We start from the raw sequence: 17,543 nt of genomic DNA, 5'->3' as shown, positions 1-17,543 counted from the left end.
AAGCAGACAAAAGAGTTAATATTTCATACCAAACAATGCAAAACAAAAACGAGTAAAACGAGACAAGGCATGATGAGACATGAAAAAGATCTAACAAGACAGTTGAGCTCGATCCTGAATGTTTGATGAAATTAAACAGTGCGATTATTTTATCATTCACTCTTGAATGACCTCAGACTTCAATTAGGTAAAGCTTGAAACGTAAAACTCATATTTTGGTTAATATATTGTATCGCAACTACGACCGCAAGAGAACATTCTGAAGTGGGTATTTTTGTATCGCTAGTGGACATGTGACGAAATAGAACAAAGTTAACGTTTGTTTGTTTTGTCTCGAAACCTCACCTGAGAACGAAGAATGTGTCCACAGAGATGTCTCCCTTGGTTATCGCCCAAAAGCCGTACTCCTGGTACATGTCAAAAAGTTGCCTTGGATTCTCTGTAATCATGGTGACCATCCAAAAGAAAAGAGAAATGAATGTATAAACCACGTGCTTACATTAAGATAATTGTTACGATATATTATGATACACATCATACACTTTATAGCAGCTTCATCAATCTTGGACTTACTTTACTTCCACTGTTTTATGTTCAATATTGCAAAAGGTATCCATATCTCACCCCCTCCCTTCTCCCTTTCTATCTATCATTTTTTAACGATTTCTCTATCTTTCTATTTATATCTTTATATTTTGGATCACAAATTTATCCTCAAGTGACTGATTTAGAGAGCTTCACGTGATTACAATGTATTTAATATAATTATCTTCGACTATTTCAGTATGTTATTATGTCCGACGCTGCATCAGTGCATGGTATACTATTTAGGAGATGATTTTACTTATTATTTTCTGACGACATTTTCTGAGTAGAGCACTATTCGTGAAACGATGTTGCAGCTATACTTATGATGAACAGTTACAATTCCCCAAGATACGAGCATACAGACATCAGAGCTGTTCTGATGGGCGTGCAACAGTTACTCAGTCTCACCGCTGCTAAGTTTTTTTTTCCCAAATTTCCAATCACTGACTCTGTGACCCGCGGCTGATCGAGTACCGATCCCCCTTTTTTCGTTTACATTTTTTTTTACCCCAATATATGAAACAAATAATCACAACTCTGCCTAATTTCAAAAAATTTCTGGTTAAAATAGGTGGCACACCTCTGTCCATTGAATAGTTTTCACCAGAAACTGAAGTATGTTTGTTTACCCTATCTCTCACCGTTGTTGTTGTTGTTGTTGTTGATGTTGTTGTTGTTGTTGTGGCTGCTGCTGCTGTTGTTGCTGTTGTATTTTTCTCCCCATGTATAGGTACAGGTACCTGTCTGTCTACGTGTTTTTCACTCTGTATGACTATAACAATGGAGTGAGTGAGTGTAGGTTGAAGGCTCAATAAAGCGAGAAAGTAAGGAAACCAAATTTTGATTTCCGTACCATATTGACGTACCATATCGGCCTATGTAGAATGCCACCGTGTGACCAAGGATTACCCAAAGCATACTGAGGACACGAATCCCATTCAGCGACGCCATGGTGTTCTTGGTCTTCTTGGCGCTAAATATCTTCTTACAGTTGGTGACCATCGAAAAGGAGATCAAGACGCCATCTAGGAGCTCTGTAAAGCAAAAAAAAAAAAAAAAGAAAAAAAAGGTGGGGTTGGGAAGGATGAGATTTGTGCCCTCGGCAACAAGATTTTATGACTGACACTTGACTGAAAACGAGATAACCCCGATAATTATCACGATTATGATAAACATAAATGGACATAACGGTGCACCACGTATTCTTCCTTGGGTATGTGTTTGGCCCTGAAAAGGGCCTACCCATTCTCGACGTTTCGGCAAGCATGTTCCTGCCGTTTTCAAGAGAAACTATTCAAGAAAATTCTCTTGAAAACGGCAGCAAAATGCTTGCCGAAACGTCAAGAGTGGGTAGGCCCTTTTCAGGGCCACATACTCACCCAAGAGAGAATGAGAGGTGCACCGTTGATCCCACTGGCGTAGCCAGGGGGGGGGGGGGGGCGATGGGGGCGGTCGCCCCCCCCTAAGATTTGGACCGAGGAGTTGGGAGGCGGGAAAAAAAAATGCGTGTATACTGTATGCATGCACATGAAGCGGGTCTCCTTTGCAACCTTTCATCAAATAAGATATATTTTTTTGAATATTTCACTCAAAGTGTGCACCAGATCGTTGAATTTCAATTCAAAATATGCAAAATCTCTCGTGCTTGGGAGGGGGATACCCCCTCCCAAACCCTCCCCCTCTTTGCCGCTTTCCCTAGCTAAGTACACTTTTTAGATTAAAAAAAATTCTGAATAATTCTGAGTGCACAAGACTTTTCACTAATATTCCGAAAACTGAAGGTTCTCTCATGTATAAGGGGAATTTCCCCTTTTAATCGACCCTTTTCTCCTCCCTCAGCCCCCCCCCCATCATTTTTTTTTTTGATTACCCAAATGTTGATTCCATCAAATATGCTTATTATGCGTATACGAGATATCTCAATTTCAGCCTTAAAAAGATACAAGCTCCATCGGAAGGGAAGAGTGGAGATAACACTCGCCAACGCCTTCTTCCTGTTCCCCCCCCCCCCCCCCCCGCCATGCAAAGAAGTAGACTGTGGCTATACCAAGATCGCTTTATTTCAATTCTAAAAACGCAAAAGCTCCGCGAGCGGGAGGGGGAATCCCCCTTCCCCTAAGTTCTACCTCACTAGACTTTATACATACGCACAGATGGTGATTTTAACACTTCGATGAAAAAGTGTTGCACCAAAAATTTGCACCAGATCGCTGAATTTCAGGTCTGAAAACGCAAAATCACCTTCGTGTGGGAGGGGATATGCCCCTATCTACACCCTCGTGTGCATGCTTTTTCTGTTTGATTGCTGAACAGACAGCGTTCATGATATTCAGTGTAAGAATTAATACAAGAAGACTAGTGTGTTTGAATTATACTGTTTTATAGGCAAATTGTTCAATAATAATCTACACTAAAATATACGGCAACCTTAAACAAGTGGGACTGTTTCAACTCGTTAAAACACGCAAAAACATGCATCAAATTGCACCATTTGCAAAATCAAAATGCAAAAAGTTCTTACCGTGGGAGGGGGGACACCCCCCTCCCACACCCTCCCCTCCCCCCTCGTTGGCTCCGCTCGCTCGGGTTCAGTCGCGTTCATGATATTCAGTGAAAAGAATTAATACAAGAAGTGTATTGGAATTATACCATTTTATAGGCAAATTGTTCAATAATAATCTACACTAAAATATACTGCAATCTAAAACAAGTGGGACTGTTTCACGTCGTTAAAACACGCAAAACATGCATCAAATTGCACCATTTGCAAAACCAAAATGTAAAAACTTCTCACCGTGGGAGGGGGGAAACCCCCCTCCCACACCCTCCCCTACCCCCTCGCTCGCTCCGCTCGCTCGGGTTCAGTCGCGTTCATGATATTCAGTGAAAAGAATTAATACAAGAAGTGTATTGGAATTATACCATTTTATAGGCAAATTGTTCAATAATAATCTACACTAAAATATACTGCAATCTTAAACAAGTGGGACTATTTCACGTCGTTAAAACACGCAAATACATGCATCAAATTGCACCATTTGCAAAATCAAAATGTAAAAAGTTCTCACCGTGGGAGGGGGGTTCCCCTCTCACCCTCCCCTACCCCCTCGCTCGCTCCGCTCGCTCCGCTCGCTCGGGTTCAGTCGCGTTCATGATATTCAGTGAAAAGAATTAATACAAGAAGTGTATTTGAATTATACCATTTTATAGGCAAATTGTTCAATAATAATCTACACTAAAATATACTGCTACCTTAAACAAGAGGCCCTGTTTCACGTCAATAAAACGCGCAAAACATGCATCAAATTGCACCATTTGCAACATCAAAATGCAAAAAGTTCTTATCGTGGGAGGGGGGACACCCCCCTCCCACACCCTCCCCTCCCCCTCGCTCGCTCCGCTCGCTCGGATTCAGTCGCGTTCATGATATAAAATATACTGCAATCTTAAACAAGTGGGACTGTTTCACGTCGTTAAAACATGCATCAAATTGCACCATTTGCAAAATCAAAATGTAAAAAGTTCTCACCGTGGGAGGGGGGAAACCCCCCTCCCACACCCTCCCCTACCCCCTCGCTCGCTCCGCTCGCTCGGGTTCAGTCGCGTTCATGATATTCAGTGAAAAGAATTAATACAAGAAGTGTACTGGAATTATACCATTTTATAGGCAAATTGTTCAATGATAATCTACTCTAAAATATACTGCAATCTTAAACAAGTGGGACTGTTTCACGTCGTTAAAACACGCAAATACATGCATCAAATTGCACCATTTGCAAAATCAAAATGTAAATAGTTCTCACCGTGGGAGGGGGGAAACCCCCCTCCCACACCCTCCCCTACCCCCTCGCTCCCTCTGCTCGCTCGGGTTCAGTCGCGTTCATGATATTCAGTGAAAAGAATATTTGAATTATACCATTTTACAGGCAAATTGTTCAATAATAATCTACGCTAAAATATACTGCTATCGTAAACCAATGGGACTGTTTCACGTCGATAAAACGTGCAAAAACATGCATCAAATTGCGCCATTTGCAACATCAAAATGCAAAAAGTTCTTATCGTGGGAGGGGGGACACCCCCCTCCCACACCCTCCCCTCCCCCTCGCTCGCTCCGCTCGCTCGGGTTCAGTCGCGTTCATGATATTCAGTGAAAAGAATTAATACAAGAAGTGTATCTAAATTATACCCTTTTATAGGCAAATTGTTCAATAATAATCTACATCAAAATAAACTGCTACCATAAACAAGTGGGACTGTTTCACGTCGATAAAACGCGCAAAAACATGCATCAAATTGCACCATTTACAACATCCAAATGCAAAAAAGTTCTTACCGTGGGAGGGGGGACACCCCCCTCCCACACCCTCCCCCCCTCGCTCGCTCCGCTCGCTCGGGCTCGGTCGCTTCGCTCCCTCGCAGACTAACCGCCCCCCCTAAGATGAAATCCTGGCTACGCCGTTGGTTGATCCCTCTATCACCCAACGTTTTACCGCCAAGGAAACAGACACAGTTACGGCTGTACTCATTATCATTACACTCATTGCATTGATAATTATATGAATTGACTGCAGTAAAATCATCATGATTTTGATATCTATCATTCCAATTATAACTTTAAGAACGTATTAGAACGAACTAGAATTTCACAAACATGATTACAACTCCCAGGCTGCTCTGGACAGCTTCTTCAGTACTGGTACTGCTCTCCAAAAAGGTCATTTGGGAATCATTCGTGAAAGGGGAGGGTGGATTATAATTATGTCGTTGTGAAAAGATGTTTGAATCAGGCAGTTCTAAAACTCAGAATTTTTTATTACAAGAATACTTCACCTTAATTTTCTACACCTCAATGTTTTCAATTCGGTGCATGCCTCATTGTGTCGATCATAAAATTCTTCCATCGAGTTAAATTCTGACAAGAAATACAGCAGTGGTTTTGGCATTTAACAAACTTTTTTAATAGGTGTATGCTCGTAAAACCCCTCATCGTATCATAAGTCATCTAAAGGTAGGACGCGGTCTTTCACATTGTAATATCTAGTTTCAGCTCTGTCAATTCGTTATGGTTATGGTTTAACAAAATCAAACCTCAGGATCTCTCTTTCCACGCTATAAAGAATATTACTGACTGCCATAGCATATGTCACACTTGACTAGACGTTATATAGAAACTTTATTCAAGTATAACCTGCAGCAAGAATTGTAGTGTGAAATACAGAAACTACTAACATAGTACAATACGCACAACCCAAAAAGTTCAGCTTCTTTGTATCTCAAATAGGTCGACCAAAGATACCCTTTGACACGAGATATGTTTGCAATTAAATTATAAAGCACCAGAATTGTTTTACAGCTAAGTTTTATGTACACTGTCTCTCACAATGAAAATAGATAACAATGAATGTTGACACTGGTACAGTTCATTACACGGTGCTAAGATACGCATCGGTCATTTTTACCCCATCTGCGAGCAATCCTCTTGTTTCCGTTCGATGTCGGCTGCTCGACGTCGAACTCCTCAATGGTGACAGTCTTCCTCGGATGGACTGACGTCTTTTCGTCACTCTTGAAACCTTCGTTCACCACACCGTCATCCTCGGACCGGTCATCGGCGTTGCTGGACTGGTTGTCGATCTCCTCCGAAGACGCCGTCAGAGCCGAGTCGCGATCGTTGTCGTCATCAAGGTCCTCGTCGATACTCTTTTCGCTTCCAACTGCCTTCGTGGCCTTTTCGGTGACGATAACCGGAGGGTCTTGTTTCTCTTTGTCGGCATGCACTTCGTCGTCGAAGCGGTATTTTTTATCACAGCGCAATTCCTCGATCCTTCCCAACACCAGAACTTGGAGATATATCTCGTAGAAGGTGCCAATGCACACCAACAATGCAAAGAAAGAAAGCAGGGTGCTGATGCACACACCAGTAAAAGAAAGACAAAATGAATGCACACAAGATTGACCGAGATAAAAAGGTAGGCAAAGCGTTAAACATGAATGGAAATTGTGGAAGCATTACGTACTTCAACTGCAATGCTTTTTTTTTTCAATTCAATTCAATTCAATTCGATTCAATTCAATTCAATTCAATTCAATTCAATTCAATTCCAATTGTATAAATAAGAAACAACATTAAATACAAGTTGGTAACATGAGCGTTCATGAAAAGAAATGAAGAATCCGTGGTGATGATACTTACAGGAAAGCAATGTCGGCTGTTCTCCATGGTTCGGGTTCTTGGCAATCCACCACGTAAGTTCCATTCGTCAGAGCAATTGCCCAACCTTGAGAAAAATTAAAACGTATGATTTCTGATAAAAATGCATCTTTAAATGCATCAAATGCACGTGATGCGCCTGCATGCAGGTTGCCCATCAGAATTTTCATTTACATTATTCTGTATCTGTATGATGACATGATTTGTTACAGTGCCGATATAAGATGGCAGTGGCAATGATATCAACGTTGTAATATAGATGGATTTACTAATCTTACTTGGGACTAAAGCAGTAAAATGTCACAAAACACAAAAAACGGAACACAGAACACGGATCACGGATCACGGTCCCAAGGCAAGAACAGTAATGTATACTACAGTAGATTGTTAAGCTAAGTGCCTTTGTTCATGAGTTTTACGGATTCAGTTGAACAACGTCACAATGATTATAAGGATGATTGTCTTCTTCTTTCATCAAATCGTGAAGAAGTTGCAAACGATGGGTAAACAACAACATTTCATTACAAGTTTGACTAGAAAGGCAAAGAAAAGGTTGAAAAATAGCAAAACTGGTATTCATTTTCTTTGTTCACTCAAAATCGTTGTGAAAGACCTATACTGATATCACTATTATACGCAAAGATTTGTGATAACATGCGTACGAAGGTAATGGCAAATTTGAATTGGAATAGCTTCATTATCCCCCCCCCCTCTCTCTCTCTCTCTCTCTCTCTCTCTCTGCCCGTCTTTGAATACATTGAGAAAGGATAGAAATTCTGTTTTTACATTCATCATCATTTTGTTTAGTCCATACCTTTGATATCGGTGTAGGTTGGGTATGCGCGTTCCTAAAAACAACAGTGTAATCATTTCTTCTTCGAATGTCAATATCTTTCATTATTGATACATTGTACCATTCTTTCAATTCAATTTGATGTATCAGAGGTTATTACGAACAAATCATCCTCATTTTTAAGGACTTAACGGTCCGTTATCATACATTGGGTAGGACTCCATTATCGCCACGCATCGAGATACAAGTTCAACAATCATCCGCTCAGTCAGTGTTGTTCGCGTTTCGTAATTTGAAAGTAAACAAGGGCGTGTTAAGTCCACAGTTGGGCCTCTCCCTTTATAATCGCATTTATTAGATCATGTTTGTCGATCAGTTCAGATGTACGCATGATCAGTGATCGACACGGAGGTAAGGCCGAATTGTCATAGGAAGAAACAATCAAACAGACAAGGATTACTTGCTTGTCTGTCGCTATAATGTGTGCCAGTACGTGTGCTTTGTAGCGTGATGTGAGTTTAGCGATAAGACGTCGGGAAAAAAAAATCTTTCATAATATGATTATTATCCGCATCCTATAGAAAGTTCATGCCAAACGAACATAGCCACCTGCAGTGCACAAAAATCTAAAGCAACATCCAAAACAAACTTCAATGTAATTTACATAATTATAATTTATTGCTGCTTTCTTTGTCACGTCCTGCCGTCGTCAAACACAGATCTATTACGCAATTACAGAGGAAATACTTTGTACTTTGAATCGGTAAATATACCCTCAATCATTTATTCACTGCCTTACAAATTACGTAACTTTAAAGGTATTAGCCCACATTTGTAAACCTGCAGCAATTGGTCTCATAGTTAGCATGGAGTTTGGGTATGATTGCAGTAACACCTGTGCAAAATTTCGTTCCAATTAGTCCATTACTTTCATAAAAATAAATGAAAATGCACCGTAATCCGTATGCATGCGCATAACGCTCGCTAGCTCTGGTACACGTACGTGTTACATGTACAATGTACGTAGCTATAGCCCGCGCTCGTAATTCGATTTTGGGTCGGGTTGACCCGGTTTGAAAATTGATTTTTAAACGATGATTTTCTCTCTGTTATGTATGGTATAGACAAAGAGCGACAGGTGAGGTATGTTACTGTTATAACTTGTACTTGAAGTCATATTGGACCTGTTTTATGCAGTTTTGATTTTCGTGGGTTTGCAAATGTGGGCTAGTACCTTTAAGTTGTGATGACGCTTTGATGCTTCATAGCCGTCGATACTACAACTCAGTCTACTTAATTGTTTTTAAATGAATAATCAATGTGTAAGCGTTAAAGTCATAATTTTCCGGGAGGGGCAATAATTTTCCATCCAGTAATAACATCACGATTTAGGTTTTTTTCTCTCATAAAGCGGAAAATAACTAATTTAGGGATACTATGATAGTTAGTGTATGACCTGAAAGAGTTCGCGATGATCATAGTTAAAGTTTCCAGCAGTGTCTTATTACCTTAGTAGGAAGGTTATTTGTTCAATTTGATCAGAAAGATGAAGGTTTTAATCTATATCAGCACTCATCTCATTAAGTTTTATTAATGCACGGCACTTTATCGGCATCGCTGCTCAATAAATGTCAGTGAACACGTGATATCATCTGAATCTACCATGACGTCATGATTAGTAACTACATAAAAGAGAAAGCTCGTCAGAAAATTACGAAGTTGGCACCAAAAGTGCGTCTCCAAAATATTATATCTAAATTATTATCAGTATGTATTAGGTTAGGCATCACTGCCATAATTTGCAACGTGAAAAGGTGTCGTGTCTGTATTGTCACCAACTTTTTGCTGGCTGTGATCCCCCTCCTTTTTTGTGATTGTTTGTCTTCTTCGTCTCTGTTGGATGAATCATTTTGTTCCGGTCTCTAGGTTTTCATCAAATGAAATAGATGGCTTTGCGGGTGTCACTTCTTGGTTTCTGACACAAGGTCTTAACTCCAACCTCTGAAGACGAGTTTATAAATAACAACCAACATAAAAGTAGAAAGAACTAAATTAATGTCTTACTCTTCTGTGACAAGGTGTTGATCTCGTCCTGTGTACACGTCGCCGGCCAACAGGTCCCAAACCCCAGGTAATTCGCCCCCTGAGATCACCGACATCGGAAAGACGAATTGAAATGTTGAAAAATCTTCTTACAAGAATCGAATTCATACCCGCCTTACTGATTTTAATACGCCATTCACAACAAAGCACAGACTCTCATACACCACCACTTGACTATATTTTATCTTTATGTGAAACTTCTGCTTCGTCTTTCAAGATACTTGAAAGACTTGAAAGACTTGAAATACCGTCATACTTCTCTTTGTTCAACCCCATTTCGATTTTGACCAGTTGTCATTACAATTGCTGCCTAATCACCATGTGTATTGTTTGTTTTCTGTACATTGTTTACAAGGTGAAAGAACTTGTATCATTATTTCTGTTGTAATATTCATAAATGAGAAGTATGAAAATAAAATGAATTGAATCGCACTGAAGATATTTTTGTGGACTTAAGTCTCTCACAATCTCTTTCCCTCTCTCTTTGCTCTCCTTCCACTGCATTTTCATGAGTTCAAGTACATAAGAAATTAAATCAACTATAATAAATAACTGAATGTAAGATACATGATTTATATAAATTTTGTGTACAAAACAAAATGAGAATGGCATGAGCGTGAGTGATATGCGTACCTTTCTTTATGGCAAGCTTGTGTAGATGTTGGGATGCGGGAAAAATGTGTCGTGTTTTTAATGCACCTATAGCCAAAGAAATGATTATATCGAATGCTGCCTTAATTTCTTGGTATTATTTTGCATGTCGCATAATGTTCTGATTACATTAGTATATTCTATTGTATAAATTTATCTATGTCCTATTATAGTCCTCGTCACTTATCTGCTTATACTTTTTGGAGTCGCTGTAAAGACAGCTGCGAGGAAAACAAAACAGACTTGAAAATGAAACAAGGTATAGGTTCTAACTAACGCTTACCTCTCCCGTCACGTCCTGCCCAAACGGGGTCCTCGTGTAGCAGTACTTGGCATCGAAGGGGGCTGCAGAGGTCCCGTTCTCCTTCACAGACTTGCACAGCCACACGTTGCCCGGGTACTTGAAGTTGAAAGTGCGAAGGCTCTGGCGAAGGTTCGGCTGCCCTTCCGAATCTGCCACTATGGCGTTATAAAATTTTTAAATTGAGTGTGCTCAATAATGGGTTTGATATACTTTTTTAAATTCAATGTGTTCAATAATGGGTTTGATATACTACTTCAACTACTATTACTATAACTACATGACTATGTACTACTATCACTATACGTTTACTAATAGGCCTGCTACTTACTATACTATATACGAGAAAAGTATAATGATGATTTAGATGATGACGATGATGATTATGATGAAAATAATAATAATAATAATAATAATAATAATAATAATAATAATAATAATAATAATAATAATAATAATGATAATAATAATAATAATAATAATAATAATAATAATGATCAGCAAGACCAGCAATGTGATCAGTGAGAGTAAAATAATTATAACAGCATGACAAAAATACATTTGGACAGAATAGTTGAACGATATGAAGTTGAAGAGTAAATGAGAATGGTCGCACGTACTACTATAGATGTTACTGAAGGGAGAACTGAAAGAGAGAGAGAGAGAGAGAGGGGGGGGGGGGTAAGAAAAGACTCATAAACTTGATGAATATGAATAATCATGTTTCACCTAGTAAATTGTGGGAGAAAAAACGGTGAGAGAAAGACAGAAAGAGGGAGAGATAAATGACAAATGTTACAGTAATGTTGTATCTTCACGATTCTTACTTATCGTGGCGTACCAGACCCTGTTCGCCAAGTCGGTTTCGTATCGTTCGACATCGTCGAGGCATTGCTGCGATACCGCGTCATCGGCGAAGACATAGAAACGCCGACCCGTGGGATCGTTCACGACGCGGGACTTGCTCCTGAATTCTGCAATCTTCTCCTTTTGGCGCTGAATGGATGGACAGAAATTGACGGAGATTGATGAACATGGAATCATTTACAGCATTTCCCATTAATTTTTGCCTAATTATTGATGTAAGACCATCTATAATGCTATACATAACCGATGCAAAATTTATGAACGGAAAAAGGAAAATCTAATTGACAGCTTTCCTTTTTTTGATGTCGCTCAAGCTCTTTTCAATTAATGAAATTTCTATCTTACCAATCAAGTCATTATTATTCCATGAGGTATAGAAACAAAAAGAAACAACAAATTGGGAGCGAGAGCCATCAACTTCATGAAAATTAAATGCCAATGACAAAATATAAATTGTGTTATGCGATAAAGATTTATTTCATAATAGTGATTTGTTAATTGTTGTGTTGTTTTTGTTGTTGTAACACTGTACACACGCCCTCTCTGAAAAACAGCCTCACCTGGCTGATCGAGGGCATTTTATCCCGTGATTTTGTGTAGTTACTCACTTTAAAATGCAGAATTTATTAACGACATTGTACAATTGTACCAGGTAAAAGCAAATTGGAGAGAACAAGAAAAATTATGATTTTTTTTCTTGTTCTTTTCTTTCTTCTATCGCGGTACACCACCATTCTACGAGGAACTTACTTCCAAAAGCTTTTGCTTGTTTGTGAGTAGGTTGAGAGTTTCGTCAAAGTCCAATCCATATTTCGTCACAGACCGTTGGAAATCCCGCACGAGTTCTTCATCTGATGGCAATAAAGAAAGACCAAGCAAGCTCTCACTCACTTAGAACTACGTGCACTCGTTTTGTATCGGAAATTGCATGAAATGTCAATACCAAAAGCCTTAAAGGCACAATTTACCTTTTGCATATGAAACGAAAACCCAGCATTAGTGCTTTAAAATAGTTCTAAAATGTGATTTAGGGATAGAAACAACCACTGTAAAAATTTGAATCAGTGTAATGGATGTCAAGTGTTGTTAAATACACAAAATATAAACAATAGTTATAATAAAAATGTTTCCAGACTAAAGCGTATACAGTTACGGTTTATTGAGAAAAACACTGATATCTCCTTATATTTTATGCTTTATTGCAAAAATGTTATATGGTAGGATGTTTTATGATATAACAGACCTACACATATGAATCAAATGTGATATCTTGAACATTATTAAAATCACTGCTCCCAAAGGTAAACTGGACCTTTAATTGTATACATGTATAATATTTTGATAATAGGGATCACATGAAAATATATATAGGGGTGATGCGAACTACTTCCGGCATCTCGGAAAAACTTATAAACACTCGCGTCCTTATAGAGTTACAACTATTTCACTACTTGGTAGCTTTTGAATGTAAACTTAGATGCTGATCAGACTTTGACAGACTGGGAAAAACGATATTAAATTTGCGAGATTTTCATTCATCAGAAATCCACAAATCACATACGTTCGCGTGATTGCAAACTTCGTTACATCGTTGGGAAACGCTAACGAATGTCCATAAAACAGAGTCATTAGGCCTACCATCCATGAGAAACAGTGCTATACTAGGGACACTGAGTAAAATTGAAGTGAAATTTCATGGCAGTGACCCGAAGTTGAATACAGCAAATGGAGACATGAATTCTTGTCCTGCAATTATCAATTCCAGAACGAGCAAAAATCAAGATAAGCATTGTCACATAAGTATTGATGTATATATTAACCCGAAAATGAAATATACCTTTATCATCATATTTTTTTTTGAGAGAGACTTTTGCTTTGTGTAGGTATTTCGTCATCTTATTGAGATATCAACTTGCGTATTAGATTCAAATACAAGCTTTTATATGGGTGTATGGACTGTGACAGCGGAGACACTGTACAGACGATATAGCGTTTTTCTGTAATACGAGGTCTGTGCATCATTTGAACTTGACGACATTGTACTGTTGTGCAGGCTTATTATCTGGTGTCGCGTTACCTCTAGTCTTCTGTTGGTTGGGAAGCTCGTAAAGACTAAGAGATTACATGTACCGATAAGATAATCTTAAAGTGCATATAACGGACCATCGTGATATACGTGAGCAATCGCAGGCCTAAACCTAGTGCAACGCGTATAGTAGCTTGAGACCAGCATTATCATATCTGCCGATCACCGCTTTATCGTGCGTAGGGAGTGCTCAGTATAAATAGGCCTACAGGAGTGACGCCAACTGCTATGATTGCCCACATTAAACATGATTAACCCCAGCCATGTTAGATTTTGCATGTTTTTTCTTTTCTTTAATGAACGTAATTATACGGGTAAGTATACATTGATTGTCGGTCGAACGCACTTTGCCTATACACCTGTAAATAACAGATAAGACAATTTGATCATGTTAATACCTTTTGCTTTAGTGCTTATCTGTCTTTGTAATAGCTTCAGAAGACAATGTACGCTAACCATCTGTTTGAAAGGAAATGCAGTAATAAGTTATGACAGGATTCGGACAGACCCACCACCTGTCGATTCAGCTTTGCCGAAACCATATTTGACTCTTTCTGAGTGATGATATTAAATCACAGACAATGCATTTATAAAATGGTGATAATGATTCTGAGTATGATAATTTAATACCACAATAGCCGTCTAAGATTATTGCTTGCAGTAATGACGGTGACACCCTTCATAATTACCAAAATGATTTTATGTAATGTGATATTAAACGGAACGATGTCAATCATTGCCGAGTTGATATCATCAATGTTTACACGTTAACAGTAATGTACAAGTTTTTTTTTTCCCAATAATGTTCTCATACAATAGTAAAAGATAAAACATACCGTTCAACTGGCCTGCTCTTCGCAACCGGAGAAATCTGTTTAAATCAGGGTGGAGCTGACCCAGCACGACGCCGAAGCTGCAGGCGAGAAGGACGCCCAAAGTAGGGAGGAGGCTCAGTCGCCCGACCATGATTGTCTATACCCAACGCCCGCTTCAACGTGCCACGATCCAGTTCCAAATGATCCACCAAAAAACGCGGCACACGGTGTTGCAGAATGAGGATGCTGCGCTAGTCACGTTATTTTCTCGCTGCTCGGCGTTGGTTTTAGTTTTGGTATGTCCTCTGGAGTATCTGCTTAAAAGTTCATCAGCTTAGCAAACAAAAGAGATAAGCCCGTGATAAACACGATCGTGATATAAAGTATATTATATAACTCACGCAGTTGTGGTTTTCTGGTTTTAAAGTCTCTCTTTTCTTTATTTCTTTCTTTTTTATAACACCATAACATCCACCATCATAAGTTCATACATTTTATTTTGCCCAGTAAGATCGCCGCCAAAACCTTGAATATCTCAAAAACCTTGAATATCTCAGAAACCTCGGGGTGCAAGAATTGCATCAATTAATCGGATTCGGATTCAGCATTATACCTTCAGAAAACACTGGGAGGATACATAAGCACTGTCAGACAACAAATCTGACTTTGGCACCCAGACTATATAAAGGCCAGTAAGACTGAATACATTATGGTTTCCCTTCTTGCGCTTCAGGCCTCGCGTCAGCTGCGTCTGCTTGGCACAGCACTAAATGTTTATAGTGTAATGGCAATGAATGGTGCAATGGATACGAGAAATGCCGCGGCAGTGACGCAAGGGAGAGTTCACTTCCTTACTTCCCTCCTCCATGTCCTCCTCCTTCTCTCTCTCTCCCCCATCTCCTCTTCCTCGTCCTCTTCTCCTTTCCGCCTTCAAGCTTTCTTTCTCTTCTAATCTTTCCCTCTCGTTCTATCTCTCTCAACCTTCTCATCCTCCAGTCCCTCACCCCACCTCTCTGTCTCACCTTCCTCCACCTCCTCCTCTTCCTCCAAGACCACCTCCTCCTTCTCTTTGACTAGATCTTCCTCTGCTCTTTTGCATAAAACTACGGTAACTTTTGCAGCTTCCATGGCATTTGCTCCTGGACAATTGCTCCCATGAAACATCTACACGATATTTAAAGCCAAACATAAATTCTACCCACAAACGTAACCATAACCCTAATCCTCACATCAAACTTAGCCTTAAACCCTATCACAACCCTAAGAATAATAGCGTGTTGTGTGTATCCATTTATTGACCACACAAAAGTATCACACACTGTACATGTATTTTATTATGTCGCTATGTAAGATTCATGTACAATGTAATTCTAGCTGTAGAAATTTTGATTTTCAAAGGTGAAAACAACTTATATTTATCTCTCTTTTTTTTGTGGGTGGAGGTCATGAAGCTGCGTTTCACTGGTTTAATCACAAAGAGAATGTTTGGATGGAACTCTGTAGAAATTCTACTAAATTCCTTCGTTCAAGCCTAGTGAGAAAGCTATACTATTACATTATACTGTACAATGCACAACAATATGACACACAAAAAATTATGCACACTGCAAAGACAGCACACAAAAATGATGGCCGTGACACCTTGAATGTTATGATAAAGTGTTATACTTTATTATGAAGCAAAGAAAAAAGTTTAAAATTAAACAATAAGAGTAAAGACATTGGAAAAAAAAAAGAGACATGACAAGAATTTCAGACCATCCCCAGTGATCGTGACTGACATATAAGAAATGAAAAAAGCACAAGCATAAAATAAACTTTGTCTCTATCCGCTTACTCTTCAGATAAACTGCTCTTATCATCTTGTTCAGACATACATGCATATAACAAATAGATTTTTTTTTTTTTTTTGCTAATTTCATTCCAAAGCACTTCTGACATTATATAGATTGTTTTTTTTTTCTTTCAGCTCTTATCAAAATAAGATAATATGAAACAAATACTGACTGGAACTATTTAAGAACAGAAAAACAAAAGTGGTGTAACATTCCATTTCTACCAATACTGTGGTATCTTAATTTACTACAAAAAGATACAGAGCGAACTGCAGAGAAAACTGAACTATGAGAACCAACTACGACAAATGAAGGTAAAACTGTTCATAGCGACTATTTATCTACACCATCTTCTGTTGTGTTCGCGTTTGCTTTGTTTTTTTCTTCTAATTATTGTGATTAATAACTACAAAGAAATGCTGCTACTTTGCAACTATAAAGGTTTTGAGCGCCGACAGATCCCCCTTCCAAAAAGAAAAAAAAAATACAACAAAAACAAAAACACACACAAACTGTCAAGGAGGTGACATCAAAAGTTTGCGAGATGCAAGGATAAAGTTACTAAAAAAAAAAGAAAAAAAGAAGACAAATATACAATGAAATCAGGAGGCTATGTCATTAATATTCTGAGATGAAAGAGTGGACAAAGAGTCACATATTATGCCCCACAATCCAGGGCATGTGTCTTTCATTAACACACCAAGCTATATTTTTTTAAGAAAATAAAATGCACAAAAAAAAAAACATAATTCAAGAGACCATGGGCACAGCTGGGCAAGATCAGAACGGGCAACGATAGAGTGTTAAGTCAAAACAAGCTAATTCTGTAATACCCCACACAGGAAGAGCAATGCAGAGCTTATTTGATGAAAATCAGTTTTGAAATGGCCGAGATATCCAAAAACAAAGAAAAACAAAGCGATTGTAATACAAGGTGGGTCCCATCTTTACGATTGCTCTGTCTTGCATATCTTCACCATTTCAAAACCAATTTTCATCAAATTATACATTGAATTCCTCTTGGAATCAAATGCTCTTTCACATTTCATTTAGAAGTTTTTCCCCACAAAATGTTAAAAATAGAGAAGTTAGGTTTCAACCAAAACTATACGATCCCTTAAACCCCTGAACTACTGAATTCTGTAATACCCCACAGACTTCGTACAGGACTGACTGGCTTCCTGAAGGCAATGGGTTAGATATTTCAAGAGAGCAGAAAATGCTATCGATGTATGCTTACAAAGAGGGTCATCTCAACGCAGTTTGACCACACCAATATGAATCAGAATC

General features: G+C 38.7%; 1 protein-coding gene across 1 annotated transcript in view; it reads right to left on the bottom strand.

Annotated features, from left to right (window-relative positions):
• The window catches only part of LOC140239714 (O-acyltransferase like protein-like), a 31,343-nt gene extending 15,761 nt beyond the window's left edge, over positions 1–15,582 (bottom strand). Inside the window, exons 1-9 of the mRNA XM_072319537.1 lie at positions 15,441–15,582; positions 12,268–12,368; positions 11,478–11,646; positions 10,633–10,808; positions 9,660–9,738; positions 6,785–6,869; positions 6,051–6,496; positions 1,455–1,622; positions 346–439 (exon numbers count right to left, since the gene is read on the bottom strand). Coding sequence (XP_072175638.1) covers positions 346–439; positions 1,455–1,622; positions 6,051–6,496; positions 6,785–6,869; positions 9,660–9,738; positions 10,633–10,808; positions 11,478–11,646; positions 12,268–12,368; positions 15,441–15,582 — 1,460 coding nt within the window. The remainder of the gene's footprint in view (positions 1–345; positions 440–1,454; positions 1,623–6,050; positions 6,497–6,784; positions 6,870–9,659; positions 9,739–10,632; positions 10,809–11,477; positions 11,647–12,267; positions 12,369–15,440) is intronic.
• Positions 15,583–17,543: the final 1,961 nt, after the last annotated feature.

Source organism: Diadema setosum, chromosome 16 (assembly GCF_964275005.1).
Source record: "Diadema setosum chromosome 16, eeDiaSeto1, whole genome shotgun sequence".
NCBI lineage: Eukaryota > Metazoa > Echinodermata > Echinoidea > Diadematoida > Diadematidae > Diadema > Diadema setosum.
Note: the sequence above shows the minus strand (reverse complement) of the source record. Positions and strands in the feature narration are given on the sequence as shown.